General features: G+C 42.4%; 2 protein-coding genes across 2 annotated transcripts in view; one reads left to right on the top strand and one right to left on the bottom strand.

Moving 5' to 3' along the window:
- The window catches only part of LOC142214623 (Fc receptor-like protein 5), a 384847-nt gene that overhangs the window by 16940 nt on the left and 353057 nt on the right, over positions 1–14850 (top strand). The gene's annotated exons all lie outside the window — the stretch shown is intronic.
- LOC142213421 (high affinity immunoglobulin gamma Fc receptor I-like) lies at positions 971–13512 on the bottom strand. The gene is made up of 9 exons (XM_075281737.1): positions 13437–13512; positions 10999–11071; positions 8479–8571; positions 7573–7652; positions 4118–4138; positions 3238–3495; positions 2730–2990; positions 1458–1742; positions 971–1107 (listed from the first exon to the last, which is right to left on the bottom strand). The coding sequence occupies exons 1-9, from the start codon at positions 13510–13512 to the stop codon at positions 971–973; spliced, it is 1284 nt and encodes a 427-aa protein (XP_075137838.1).

The raw sequence follows: 14850 nt of genomic DNA, 5'->3' as shown, positions 1-14850 counted from the left end.
TCCAGGTTTCCATAACAACACAGCCATTTGTTGTCACTGCTGTAGGACAGCTTTTAAAGGGCAGGACACTGTAGATGACAATGTTACACAAAGTCACATACACACAGCTTTACTCTAGATTTCCATACCAACACAGCCATTTGTCATCTTTGCTGTAGGTCAGCTGTAAAGGGGCAGGACGCTGTATATGACACTGTTACAAATGGTGACATACACACAGCTTTACTCCAGGTTTCCATAACAACCAAATTGCAGGTTTTTCACTCATATCCAAACTGAAATACACATGACACTTATGGTCCAATGGAAACTCGCAGGTTTGTCAGTCTTGACATACACATAGCTTTACACCAGGTTTCCATAGCATTCAAACAATTTAAGACCTGTATTAGTAAATAGCAATTTGTAGCTCCTTAAATATTCAGTCGCATGAAGTGTATTAATTCCCATTTCATTTACCAGGTTTCCATAACAACATAGCCATAAATAGACTGCCCCTATACTGGACTGCCATACTGGATGAAGAATATTTAAACTACATACAAACCACATACAAAATAGACCAGTGCCAATTCTTATGGGGCCATTACAAAAACAAAAATTCAAATATACCTATGCAAATTCGGGTCCTACAGTGAGTAGTCAGGCGTCCAGTAACATGTACAGTATATATTATGTATAGTTCTATATTCTATATTGTAATTGGTCACATAATACTACTGAGTGCAGTAACATTTCTGTGAATATATTCAGTATTTCATTAGAAGATAATATCAGAACAATCTCATAAGAAGCCGATCTGATGGACATAACCATTACAGTCTATCCTCTATAAGTGGGCGGGTCCTATGGAGATAAGACAATGTATGTGAGTATGAGGGGTGGTAGACAGGACTGCAGGTATATATTTGGCAGTATATCCTTATCTATGTATGGCGGATGTTCTTCAGTCTTGTAGCTCCATCCTTCATTATGTTGTAGGGTGGTCTGCTGACTCCATAGACTTCATCCATTTTATATGATAGAAGACAAATAAAGCAGCAACCACTAATACACATCCAGATAATGTCAGACGGATTATATTCTGCTGGGTATACCCAATATTGTCTGAAAAAGGAACATTTTTTTATTTTAAAATAATAACAGAAGCTTCTATTACTACATGTTGTGTTACAGAGATATCTTCCCCTTGTTCTTGTTGGATATATCAGATATATAGCACTAAGGGGTTAAAGGCTAAGTTCACACTTTGTAGTTAATAATAGTCTTATATTTCCTGTAGTCACTATTGTGAGAAGCCTCAGGAAGAGACCAGTCCTGTCTAGTATCACCTTGTGGACATCATATGTTACATTGTATAAGGTAGAGCTTTACTAGTTTCTGCTACACTCACTTCTACCATTTAGTAAAAGTAAGAAGTTCTCCATGTAGAAGACACAACCATTGTCTATACTCACCTCCTATCTGGATTATTGTCTCTGCACTTCTCTTCCTTACTCTGCCATCTGTAGTTTCCACCTCACATGAATATTTCCCAGAATCCTCCAGCTGGACATTGTAGACTTCATAGGTATCACTGACACCAAATCCCTGAACAATCCCTCCTTCTCTGTAGAAAGCAATCCGCAGTTGTGTATTGTGTCTGGGAGGAGGAGGGAGACTTGTCTGACATGTCAGGGCCATCTTATCTGTAGTAATAACTGGTTGTGGGGTCACTGATATTGTTGGGGTCGTGAACAGATCTAGAAAAGGAGCAAAGTGATAACAATTAGAGATGAGCGAGTAGTGTTCGATCGAGTAGGTGTTTGATTGAATACTACGGTATTCGAAATACTCGCACTCGATCGAACACTACTAGCTGTTCGAAGTTTAAGGTTCGATGCAGAACCAGCGTTGATTGGCAGAATGCTATACATTCTGCCCATCAACGCTGGTTCTTCTCTTACCTTTCCGAAGTCTTCTCCCGGCGTAGCGTCCCCGCGTCTTCTTCCGGGTGGAATTCACTCTGCCTAGGCATCCGGCCTAGGCAGAGCCGACTGCGCATGCGCGGGCATGCATGCGCATACACAGTCGGCTCTGCTCAGGCGTCGGTGCGCATCCCAGGGCTTGCTGCTGATTAGATGCATGCTTGGCATTGTGGGTGATTCCGTGTCTAATTTTTCCACTAATATATGTTATCAATTAAATAGAGCCTTAAAGGGAACCTATCAGTAGAATTTGGGACACTTAAACCTCCAGAATATCTTTACGTTTGGGTGGTGTGAGAAGGTGACAGGCAGAGTGCTGGAGTCCTGCTATATCAGCCCCAGATTCCTAACGTATGTGTGGTCAAGTGCGGGTCTAGAATAGGTTTCAGGCCCGGGTGCGGGTCCTTGGCTCGTTACTGGCCCATAAATGGTTGCAGAGCCTGGCCTTCAGGGGCAGTTCCAGGGATGAGAACAATTTCTGTTTGTGTTTATTGTGTGGCTGGTAGTATGCCACATGTATAGTTAGGTTATTACTTCTATTTAGTTAGTAGCTCAGACGAGCAGGATTTTGTTTTGTTTTTGCCTGAAGGTAAAGCTGTATTTTGTTTTGCTCATGTGTACCTGAATACACTGCAAATTTCCCACATCTGGACCCGACCTCACCCATCAGTAATTGTAGATGATACTTCAGAAGACAAAGTGGCTCCAGATATATTGTACAAATCCTACAAATAATTCCTATATAAATGATCCTGGATTTACCTTGTACAGATACAGAAATGTCATCTCCAGGTTGGTAATATAGTCCCTCATAATAGGCAAGTTTTATGCATCCGTATGTCCCGGCAGTCATCTTGGTTACATTACTAATATAATATTCTTCATTATATGACCAGTCTGTGATGTTTCTGTTATCTTTGTAAAATTGTATCTGTTCTCCAGGGAATCCAGGATAGTGGTGACATCTTATATATATGTCATCTCCTTCATAGACATATAGAGGGGTCTGCAGGATGAGCCAACCTGTAATATAACATGATATAAGATGAGGAGACATATATGATCTCTTATCAGTCTGTGTGTGATACAACTTGTTACATAGTTACATAGTAGATGAGGTTGGATGAAGACATCAGTCCATCAAGTCCAACATAACCCTACAATCCACTACAGTGTTCATCCAGGGGAAGCCAAAAACCCCATGAGGCTCATGCCAGTTGCCCCATTCCATACCTTGTCTGTATATTTATGATCTGGTAGATTTACTCACGATTACTAACATCCAGTCTAGCGGGGTCACTTATTTCTCCAGGTCTGGTCTGACATTGGTAACTTCCACTGTGTGATGTTTCAGCCTTCTGTATTATATAGGATTTCCCATTGTATACTTGCTCGCTGTCTTTGTACCATATATAGTCCATCCCCTCTCCTATAGTAGATCCCACATCACAGGTCATTGTTATCTGCTCTGATGTAAAGATCTTCTTGTAGTCTGGAGTGAAGGTCACCGCAGGTCTGATGGCGGCTCCTATAAGACATCATGTGTCATACAGGGGAAGTGTAGACAATGGTTTTAGATTAAAAAGACTATTCCATTTATTTATTACTACAACTAGTAAAGTACTCAGCCCCAATATGAGGACATAGCACAATACTGGCCAGTATCAAAATTAAGTAACAAATTGTCCAATGTAAGATACATCCCATTTAATAGACACAGTACTGTATATATGACAGCAAACAAGTAATACTGACCCTAAGTACCCTAAAATATATGACTTATACATAGTCCCCAGCTATAAAGAGTGTGGTCCAACGGGTGCAGAGAGTTATTAAAGAGTCGAAGAGTCACTCAATACATATTAGTATCCATAATACAATTCGGTACTTGAGGGGCCCCTGCACCACGGACTGGCTGTAAGTGCAATATCACTGTTAGGGGGGCCACATAAAGTGCTGCGATTGCATAGAAGATGGGCCTAAACTTCAGCCCATGGGGTAAGCTATCCATCCAAGACGGTGACTTGGGTGGTGTCAAAGTGGTTGTGCAGAACGTTTTTCTTCTTCCTAGGAAGTGACATCACTATTCTCTGTATATACAGGGTCAGTATTATAGGATAAAGCATGAAAGGACAGATGTGGTCACTTACCTTCTTGTATGAGAACCAGCCCTATAAACAGAATAGAAGAAGAGTTATCAGATATAATATAGTCCTGGTACATTTCTACATTGGGGGACATTACAGGTTAGGGTCGCCTTTACAGTAAATGTATAACTAATAGATTATTACTAGAGATGAGCGAACGCCGTTTGATCGAATAGCTATTCGATTGAATATCAGGCCGTTCGAGGTATTCGATTCCAATCGAATACAAGGCCGCACACGCAGTAAAAATTCGGATCCCCTCCCACCTTCCCTGGCACTTCCCAGCTGCATCTCCCATAGACTATAATGGGGTTCGATATTCGTTCGAATAGTCCAATATTGAGCGGCTATTCGAAACGAATATTGAATATTTTCCTGTTCGCTCATCTCTAATTATTACTAGAACCCAATATACTTATCTCTAATAACTACAACTTACTCTATATAAGAAAATATAATTTTTATTTACATCTAAAGATCTCATTAATTCAGAACTTTTTTTATTGCTCAACAAAAATGCATAGTAATAATAATAATACATTTTATTTCTATAGCGCCAACATATTCCGCAGCGCTGTACAATTTGTAGGGTTCAAGTACAGACAAAAAAGATATTAGCAAGCATTCCAAGAGTTTAGAGATGAAGGGGAGGTTAGAGATGGGTCGATAGTTAGCAGCACAGCGATAGCGAGGTTATAACAGCATATTTGAAAGAGGATGGGAAGATACCAGAAGAAAGAGAGAGGTTAAATATTTTAGTAAGGTAAGTTGTGACAACAGGCAACAGAAATTGGAGAAGGTGTGAGGGGAAGGGGTCACTAATGCAGATTGTAGGGCGAGATGAAGAAAGTAGTTGGGAGACTTCCTCTTCTGTAACAGGTTCAAAAGATCAGAATGGACAGTCTGGAGTGCGGTTGGTGGGGGGATCAGTGCTATGGTGGGTGTGGGGATCAATGCCACCTGGGGAATGGGCAGTTATTTCATGACGGATATTATCAATTTTGTCATGGAAATAATTAGCCAGGTCATCTGCACTAAGGTTTGTGATTGGTGCCTGCACCTTGGGTATGAGTAAGGAGTACAAATTTCCCAACAGTCTTTAAGGGTTACAGGAAAGAGAAGAGATGAGAGTGGTGAAATAGTCTTGTTTGGCGAGGTAAAGGACAGAACTATATGTTTTAAGCATAAATTTGAAGTGGAGGAAATCTGCAGGTGAACGTGATTTTCTCCAGATGTTCGGCACACCTAGAGCACCGCTGAAGAAACCGTGTCTGTGGTCTGTGCCAGGGTTACTGTCTCCTACGTTGAACCTTTCAAGTGGATGGAGAACCACCTCATCCAAGGGTTTAATTATAGAGACTAGTGGCCAGATTGGGACAGAGGATTGAGGAGATGGGGGACAGAGGACTGTAGAGTATCTAAGAGGTGCTGGATGTTAATAGCACGCACATTCCTATATATATGATGGATAGGTGTATCTTGTGAAGGGGAGAGAGCACTGATGTGAGAGACAGAAGGTTATGATCAGAGAGCTGCAGAGAAGAGTTAGGAAATCTAGAAATTGTGAGGAGTCAATGGAAGATATGATCAATTGTGTTGCCATCTACATGTGTGGCGGAAGAAGAACATTGTGAAATACCAAAATAAGTGGTTAATGAGAGAAACTAATGAGGCAGCTGGGGAGTGAGGGGTGTCAATAGGGATGTTAAAGTTACTCATGATGAGGGTAGGAATTTCACTGGATAAAAAAGAGGGGAAGCCAAGAAATCAAGTGATCTAAGGTGAGCTAGGTGGACGGTAGATCACAGCTACGCTTAGGAGAGTGGGTGGAAAAGTCTGATATTACGGACTTCAAATGAGGAGAATGTGAGTGAAGATACCGGTGGAATGGCCTGAAAAATGCACTGTGGTGACAGAAGTAATCCTACCCCACCACCCTGCCTGTTGTCAGGCCTAGAGGTGTGTGAGAGTTGTAGGCCACCATGAGACAGAGCAGCAGAGGAGGCCGTATCTGCCTGCTGGATCCAAGTTTCAGTAAGGGTGAGCAGGTTCCTTTTTCTAAGGAATAAATCATTGATATATTCTAGTTTGTTACACACTGAGCGGACGTTCCAGAGAGAGCAGGTAAAGGAGACAGGGGAGAGATGAGGAGACGGAACGCAGTGAATATTGTTGAGGACTTCCATCTGTGTAGGAAGAGTAAAAGTTAGTGAAAGAATGTGTAAATTTCACCTCCCTTTTGTTTTAATTGCTGTGAAAAACTGAGTGTCTAGAGACTTCCTAGATGCCTTCTGGCCTATAGTTTCATGAATATGGGGGTCTCTAATACAAAGCCCTTCAAAGCTCCTTCAGATATGAATTGGTCCTTTGAAAAAAGGGTTTTGGAAATGTTCTTGTAAATTGTAAACCGTATAAAATCTGACAATTCTGAAAATAGTTATTCTCTATATGAAAGGCAGATCATCTTAAATATTGAATACTGATTTATTCATTTTTTTTTAATTTTCACCAAGTTTCCTGTTTTTGCAAAATTAAACACATAAAATATCAACCAAAATTTATCTATTTTAAATTTGTTTGTTTTTTTACTGGGGAAAATAAGTTTTTCATTACAAAAGAATAAGAACACCAAAAACATTGAAAACAGGAGGGAAGTAACAATGCTCACAGTCAACAAGGCAAAAATAAATAACGGGGTGCAACAGTCTTGACACCCATCTCAGATCATTAGAAAAAAAACGATGAAAGCAAAGGGTGGGGTAGAGGGGGAGGAAGGAATAGAAGAAAGGGTTGGGGGGGAATATCTCCGCATATCTTAAAGTAAACTGGTGCAGTTCCAGCAATGGCTATAGATCATGCATGGACAAGTAAGTGTAATGGCCTCCGATCTTAACAAAAGATTAACAACTGTGGCCGATCAAAGGGTCACGACAGAAGGGGGCAAGGCCTGAACGAAGGGGCCCCTTCTATTCTCCATAAAGGAGAACCATAGAGCCCACCTAGAGCGAAAACTTGGGAAAGTGTGATTCTTTGAAGCCAGCAAGGTGAATGACAAGTTAATAATATGACTCAGCTCGCCTATTGTCAAGCAAGGCGCAGATTTCCACTGCCTCACGATCATCAACTTGGCTGCTAGTATTATTTGGCCCAATTCTACTTGCATATCTGAGGGGGAAAAGCCAGTGTCCAAAAAACAAAGGGCAAGACTTGGGGAAGGTGGGATAGTAAGACCCGCCAGTATAGAGATAAATTGAAACACAGCTATCCAGAATGTCTGGATTGGAGGGCAATCCCACCACATGTGTAACAAAGTTCCTATGTGACCGCATCCCCGCCAGCAGAGTCTCGGGTAAGAAGGATCTATATGCGCCAGCTGGCTAGGAGTTCTATACCAGCGCAACATAATCTTTTGCGCCGTCTCCCAGTGGGTTGCGCCCTTCGACACCCATCTGACAAACCCGCAGGCCTCATGCCATTCTGGCAAAGATATGGTTCTCGTGAGGTCAGCTTCCCACCGAGAAAGACAGAGGGGTTTGACCTGACCAGAAGGGGTAGAGAGGAAAGAGTAAAAGGCTGAGGTGCCACCTTTGGTAGACTCGGCCCGTTTCCACAGCCTTAGAGCAAGTCTGGGGAAAACAAGTCTCGAGGCCCCTTGTGTCTGCAGAAGATCAACCAAATTTTATCACTAACATGAAGTACAATGGAAAAAAAAATATCACTTTGATAAGATGAATTGCTCCAAAGTTATTTCCATGTAAAGCTTTGAGTCTATACCGGTGGAAAATACTGTCATGTAATAGTGGCCAAATCTATTCTATTACTACAATTATCAGCAACGTGTAGCCATAATAATCCTAATAATCTCCTCAATCTCTTCACTTCACAGCCTCTAAGATCAGATATTCCAGCACAATAATAGTGACTAGGGGGCCACACGGTGGCTCAGTGGTTAGCATTGCAGCCTTGCAGCGCTGGAGTCCTGGTGTTCAAATCCCACCAAGGGCATAAAACCATCTGCAAGGAGTTTGTATGTCCTCCCCGTGTTTGCATGGATTTCCATCCCATATTCCAAAAGACATACTGATAGGGAAAAATGTACATTGTGAGCTCTACGTGGGGCTCACAATCTACATTTAAAAATAAAAATAAAAAAATAATAGTGACTAGTACATAGTAATGGACATATATGAGGAGTAGTCACAGCTGACATTAGACCTGTGCACAGCCGTATAGAGGACATAGGATGGGAGACTTGGGGTGTAGCCCGGTAACTTGTAGGAATGTCCGGGATTTATAGGAGATTATTAACCCCTTCTTATAATTCCCCATCACAGACTGAAAGACATGAAGATCATTGTACTTACAGAGTAATAAGATGGACATCTCTGTGGACATGATGGATGGAGACAAGGCTGCCAGGACTAACAGGAGAAGTTGGTTTCTCTCTGAATTTTGTTCTGCAAGTTACAAGAATGAAGGAAGGAAGGAAGTACAAAGATAAAGTTTTCAGTAAAATATAACATTTCTATGAGTACGTGAGCACTGACCATAAGATACATTATCAGGATTGGTTTTTGGTTATAAGAAACCATGTGTGATACTTCCTGTGACGTGTCTACATTGATATGGTGTGTGGTCATACAGTGACTAATACTAAGCGCTATACACTATGGTGCACTACACTGACCGTACACTGCAAAAAGGGAGAACTGCCAAACTATAAGTAACTGTCACTAATGGCACATAAATAATCTCGACACAGGGACAAACTGAAAGCTCCATAAATATAAAACTCCTGGTGCTGGAGACGGACAGACAAGGCCTTGTACCAACTCTACAGACACTACACTGAAGGACTAGAGGACCACCATGTTTATTTTCACATGATCTACTAAACCCAATCTATACAGTCATAATTAAGTAGTTGCTCCATGAGGAAGACAGCACTCCATGCAAATAAGTGCCAAATGTGGGGTCTCAGGAAAGTACAAGGAACACTAAAATGGATAATTATCAGCTGATCAATATGATCTGGTATATTGAAGTGATAACCATGTTTCTTAAGATCTTTCAAATTGATTTATAAAATCTATAACTAATAAGAGATTATATTATTCTCCAAAGACCCTGAGGAAGTTTTATCCTAGCTTGGTGGATTGTTGTCTTAAATGTAAATCCAGTAGTGTTGGATATATATTTGGAATACAGCTGAATATTATTATATTTTATTTTTTAAAGCGTACCATTAATTTCATAGTGTCCTGTACAATATTATATTATATCCCTGGAGCTGCACAGTGTTAGATTAATTCCATGGTCCTGAACATTATTATATTAATTCCATGGTACCGGTGTAACATCTCTGCCTGTTCGGGTCTCTGTGACACCCTCTGCTCAGACGTTGCGGCACAGAAGGCACGTTCTGTTTGATTCTTTGTCCTATTTCCCCCCACCGTGGTATTTGATTGACCATCACACTCCTCTCCTTCACCTTGAGTTTCCTCTGCCCCTCTAAAGCTGATTTCACACAGAGTTTTTTGATGTGGGAATCCGCATCAGAATCCAGCTCCAAAAAAAAAAAAACATCTCTCGCAGCATTCCGCCCTCGATTAGGCCCAAATGAATGGGCCTAGTTGGGAGGGAGTGTCGCACCACGGATGCCCACGTCTGATTCAGCTGCAGAATTAGCGGCAAGATAGGGCAACTCACTTCTTTCCGCGAGCAGGAAAAAAAATACTCGCAGAGAAAAAGAAGTGAACGGCTCCCATTGCAGTCAATGGGATGCATTTTTTTGAGCCAGATTCTGCAGTTCAGCTGTTATTGGCTTGACAAAGACACCAGACTGGTGTGTTAGAGGGTCACTGTGATGTTAGAGGGTGTAGAAGTGAGTGGTCCTGGTATAGTCGTGTCTCATCTACTATAAGTGGCGGGTGGTGGTGGCGGCCTCTTCTATGGATGTGTGGCTGGTGGGGGCTTCACTCCTGTGTAATCTAGTGCAATAGGTGACTGGAATTGGAGCTCCCTTATAAATTCACATCCAGAGTCACATGATCTTGTCTGGCTGACGGTTCTTCATATCCCTGACACTCTGTAACTGAGGCTACCCCAAGAAGTATTGTAGCTTTTGCATTCAAAATTTGCTATTTGATGGTGTGAAGATAATGTTATATCCGGCTTACTCTACAGGGACTCAAAATAATTCACATGAGAACAAGAAAAGGTAAAAACATTTTCTATAAATCTACAAGTGAGGTGAAGAAAGTCACATTTTCTACTAACTTAAAGGGATCCTATCACTCAGGCACAATTTTTTCTAAGTATCACGTCAGAATAGCCTTAAGAAAGGCTATTCTTCTCCTACCATTTGTCGTCTTCTCCACGCCGCCATTTGCCTACAATCCTGGTTCCTCTCGGTATGCAAATTAGCTCTCTCACAGCACTGGGGGCGGGCCCAATACTGCGAGAGAAATCTCTCCAGTGCCGCCTCAATCTTCATCAGCAGTGTCCTCTTCAGCCTCTTCTTCCGGCAGTGGCTTGTAACTTCTAGGCTTCTGGCCTTGGGCAGAGCAGACTGTGCATGCCCACAGGCCATGAAAAAATGTCCGCTTGCACAGTATTGTAAGTGGCCATGATCTCCCCCTGCCTCCAGTCTATGACTGGGACGTGCCTATGTAACCAAGGGAGACCTAACAATACTGGGTCCACCAAGCCCTCCACAATATGGAAGGAGAGTTGCTTGGTGTGCAGTGTCCCACTCTGCACAAACACCGGTGGGGTCTCAAACCGAATCTGCAACCGGAGCTGGGAACTATCAACTACGGTAACATCAATGGTGGTCAAGGGCTTTCTTGGGAATACCATTCTGCATGGTGAACTTATCTTACATGAAATTCCCCATGGCCTCAGAGTCCACAAATTCTTTAGCATTGACCCAACCATTTCCCAGCTTAAGGGCTACTGGAAACGGACACAAACACTGGATTTTAGTGTACCAAGTAGCCCACCCGCGATGGACACTTGGCTAGCCCTTTTTTCTGATGGGCTTGAACATTGGGGGGCAATATGCCCATGCCTGTTGCAACGGTAACAGATCACCCCCTTAGTCTTCCTACTCCTGCTGCCACCAGAAGAGGAAGCACGGGAGGTGCCCATAGGTTCTGTGGACTCCTCAACAGGTGGAGCAGCGGATGACTTAAAGACCACCCTTTGACATATGGGTATGCTTGAACCCCCGCTCCACTCTCCTATCAGACAACTGTACATCAACGTGGGTTTCCAAGTTAATAAGGGAGGAGAATGAGGTAGAAGGTTTTTGGCCTGCTAGTTCTTCCTTTATACTTCAGGGCAAATTCTCCCAAAAAATTGGCACCAGTACCTTGTCTGGCCAATCCAGCTCGGATGCTAAGGTCCGAAACTTGTTAGCAAAGTTTGCCACCAAGCTCAGGCCTTGCCGTAAGCGCAAGAGCTGAGAGGCATAGGTGGACTGGGGCACAGGGCCATGAAACAACAGGCGCAGTGCTTCAAACAGCAAAGCTAGTGTAGCCAACTCGGTCACCCCATTCCTCGGTCACCCCATTCCTTCAATGGGGTGACCGAGGCCAGTGAAAGTTCTAGAAAGTAAGGAAACCACAAAGGCCACCTTAGACTTCTCATCTGGGAAGAGACTGGGACAGGCCTCTATGTACAGTCCTATGAAAAAGTTTGGGCACCCCTATTAATCTTAATCATTTTTAGTTCTAAATATTTTGGTGTTTGCAGCAGCCATTTCAGTTTGATATATCTAATAACTGATGGACACAGTAATATTTCAGGATTGAAATGAGGTTTATTGTACTAACAGAAAATGCGCAATATGCATTAAACCAAAATTTGACCGGTGCAAAAGTATGGGCACCTCAACAGAAAAGTGACATTAATATTTAGTACATCCTCCTTTTGCAAAGATAACAGCCTCTAGTCGCTTCCTGTAGCTTTTAATCAGTTCCTGGATCCTGGATGAAGGTATTTTGGACCATTTCTTTCTACAAAACAATTCAAGTTCAGTTAAGTTTGATGGTCGCCGAACATGGACAGCCCGCTCTCAAATGATCTGAAAACAAAGATTGTTCAACATAGTTGTTCAGGGGAAGGATACAAAACGTTGTCTCAGAGATTTAACCTGTCAGTTTCCACTGTGAGGAACATAGTAAGGAAATGGAAGACCACAGGGACAGTTCTTGTTAAGCCCAGAAGTGGCAGGCCAAGAAAAATATCAGAAAGGCAGAGAAGAAGAATGGTGAGAACAGTCAAGGACAATCCACAGACCACCTCCAAAGAGCTGCAGCATCATCTTGCTGCAGATGGTGTCACTGTGCATCAGTCAACAATACAGTGCACTTTGCACAAGGAGAAGCTGTATGGGAGAGTGATGAGAAAGAAGCCGTTTCTGCACGTACGCCACAAATAGAGTTGCCTGAGGTATGCAAAAGCACATTTGGAGAAGCCAACTTCATTTTGGAAACAAAGATTGAGTTGTTTGGTTATAAAAAAAAGGCGTTATGCATGGCGTCCAAAAAGAAACAGCATTCCAAGAAAAACACATGCTACCCACTGTAAAATTTGGTGGAGGTTCCATCATGCTTTGGGGCTGTGTGGCCAATGCCGGCACCGGGAATCTTGTTAAAGTTGAGGGTCACATGGATTCCACTCAGTATCAGCAGATTCTTGAGAATAATGTTCAAGAATCAGTGACGAAGTTGAAGTTACGCCGGGGATGGATATTTCAGCAAGACAATGATCCAAAACACCGCTCCAAATCGACTCAGGCTTTCATGCAGAGGAACAATTACAATGTTCTGGAATGGCCATCCCAGTCCCCAGACCTGAATATCATTGAACATCTGTGGGATGATTTGAAGCGGGCTGTCCATGCTCGGCGACCATCTAACTTAACTGAACTTGAATTGTTTGTCCAAAATACCTTCATCCAGGATCCAGGAACTGATTAAAAGCTACAGGAAGCGACTAGAGGCTGTTATCTTTGCAAAAGGAGGATCTACTAAATATTAATGTCACTTTTCTGTTGAGGTGCCCATACTTTTGCACCGGTCAAATTTTTGTTTAATGCATATTGCACATTTTCTGTTAGTACAATAAACCTCATTTCAATCCTGAAATATTACTGTGTCCATCAGTTATTAGATATATCAAACTGAAATGGCTGTTGCAAATACCAAAATATTTAGAACTAAAAATGATTAAGATTAATAGGGGTGCCCAAACTTTTTCATAGGACTGTATGTGTCACACTGATGGATGAATCCTCGACATCCCTGCGGCTCACCTGCGTACCGCTCCGGCGGCAGGAGAGGACACTGTGACGCCGCAGGGGTCGGCAGACTATCCACCAATTGAGCCATTGCCTGGACTAAACCTTGAGACAGAACAGAAAGGTCAGCTGTGGAAGCTGGTGGAGATTGCTATAATTGATGCTCCACCACGCCCAGTCGTGTGTTCAGGCTGTTCATAAGATTCGGCAACTGTGAACGCGAATCCATTATACGGCAGGGCTCAGGCTCTAGCCTACTGTTACGGTCAGCAGGCTATCTTAAAAAAAAAAAAAAAAAAAAAAAAAAAAAAAAACTAAAGTAAACAATAGCCTGTGGAGCCCAACTGGACTCTGAACCGCAGGGCACCCTGGTGTGAACAAGGCCCGACAGTTAGCTTCACTGCCGGGCTATAACACCAACTGAGTGTTCCCCTGTTACTTAACAGGGAAGCTGTTAAATATTATACTACAATATTCTCTAGCACACAAAGGGTTAAACTCTACTGACGTCACACTTCTATATTCTGAGTACATGGGTGCGGTTAGAGTACACCATATTAGACATCTCCTTACATAGCAATAAGATGGAAGGTAACACCCACTCTCATGAATATAAATGAGTAAGAAATACACATGTCTAGGTCTATCTTTGGGAAGACTGGGGTGGGTGACCCTGACAGGTGGTCAGTCATGAAAGAATGTCGTGACTTGTCCGCAACTTCAGAGATATTTAACAGTGGTGAGCCCAGCACGGTCGTTTTTTTCTTGTTTTTCTTGTTCCATTCACTTATTATTAAGTGAATTAAGGGGAGAGTATTTTGCAAGTTGTATGAATTGCAAGCTTCAGGAAACCTTCGAAAAAGAACTTATATTTGTGAGATACAGCTGACTGTTGCACGTGTTATATGATACAGAAGCCTTTGTGAGGAAAGCCTATGAGGAAATACAGAAGGACCACAAGTGCCAGACGTACTGAGACGTTCTGACGAGAGGGACCAGCTGTTCCAAGGACAGTGGTGAGTAAAGATATTAAGTGAATTATGGAAATAATAGAGTCAATGTATAAGAAATGTAACTTTGAATTTAAGTTATTGTCTAGTGACAGTGTAATAGTATATAGTATAATAATTGTTCATGGCTGTTCATTATGGGGCATAATGGTGTGTGTATGGGGCCACTATGGGCCATAATAGAGTGCGCAGGAATGCGGCGGAGGTCCGCCGGTCGAGGTCTTTGGTGTCAGTCAGGAAGGGGGAGGCCACATGTTAAAAGTTCGCCACGGGGCCCCGCCATTCCTAGTTACGCCACTGAAGCAGATGCTAAACAGACAGGATCTGTTTTTGAGGGGGTTATTGTTCTGATGGATCAGAGGAAGGGCAAAATAATCAGTGACGCCAACACAAATGTACTACTAATACCCTCTCCACTC

This window comes from Leptodactylus fuscus, chromosome 7 (genome assembly GCF_031893055.1).
Source record: "Leptodactylus fuscus isolate aLepFus1 chromosome 7, aLepFus1.hap2, whole genome shotgun sequence".
Lineage (NCBI taxonomy): Eukaryota > Metazoa > Chordata > Amphibia > Anura > Leptodactylidae > Leptodactylus > Leptodactylus fuscus.
The sequence above is the reverse complement of the archived record's forward strand: the minus strand, read 5'-3'. Positions and strand labels throughout refer to the sequence as shown.

Excerpts from the sequence above, each read along its gene's own strand:
- LOC142213421 (XM_075281737.1), bottom strand. The coding sequence starts at position 13,512 with ATGGCTCAATTGGTGGATAGTCTGCCGACCCCTGCGGCGTCACAGTGT. Across the intron at positions 3,496-4,117 it reads GCTGGTTCTCATACAAGAAG|GAGCCGCCATCAGACCTGCG; the intron begins GTAAGTGACCAC and ends GATGTCTTATAG. Across the intron at positions 1,108-1,457 it reads GACAATAATCCAGATAGGAG|ACAATATTGGGTATACCCAG; the intron begins GTGAGTATAGAC and ends TTCCTTTTTCAG.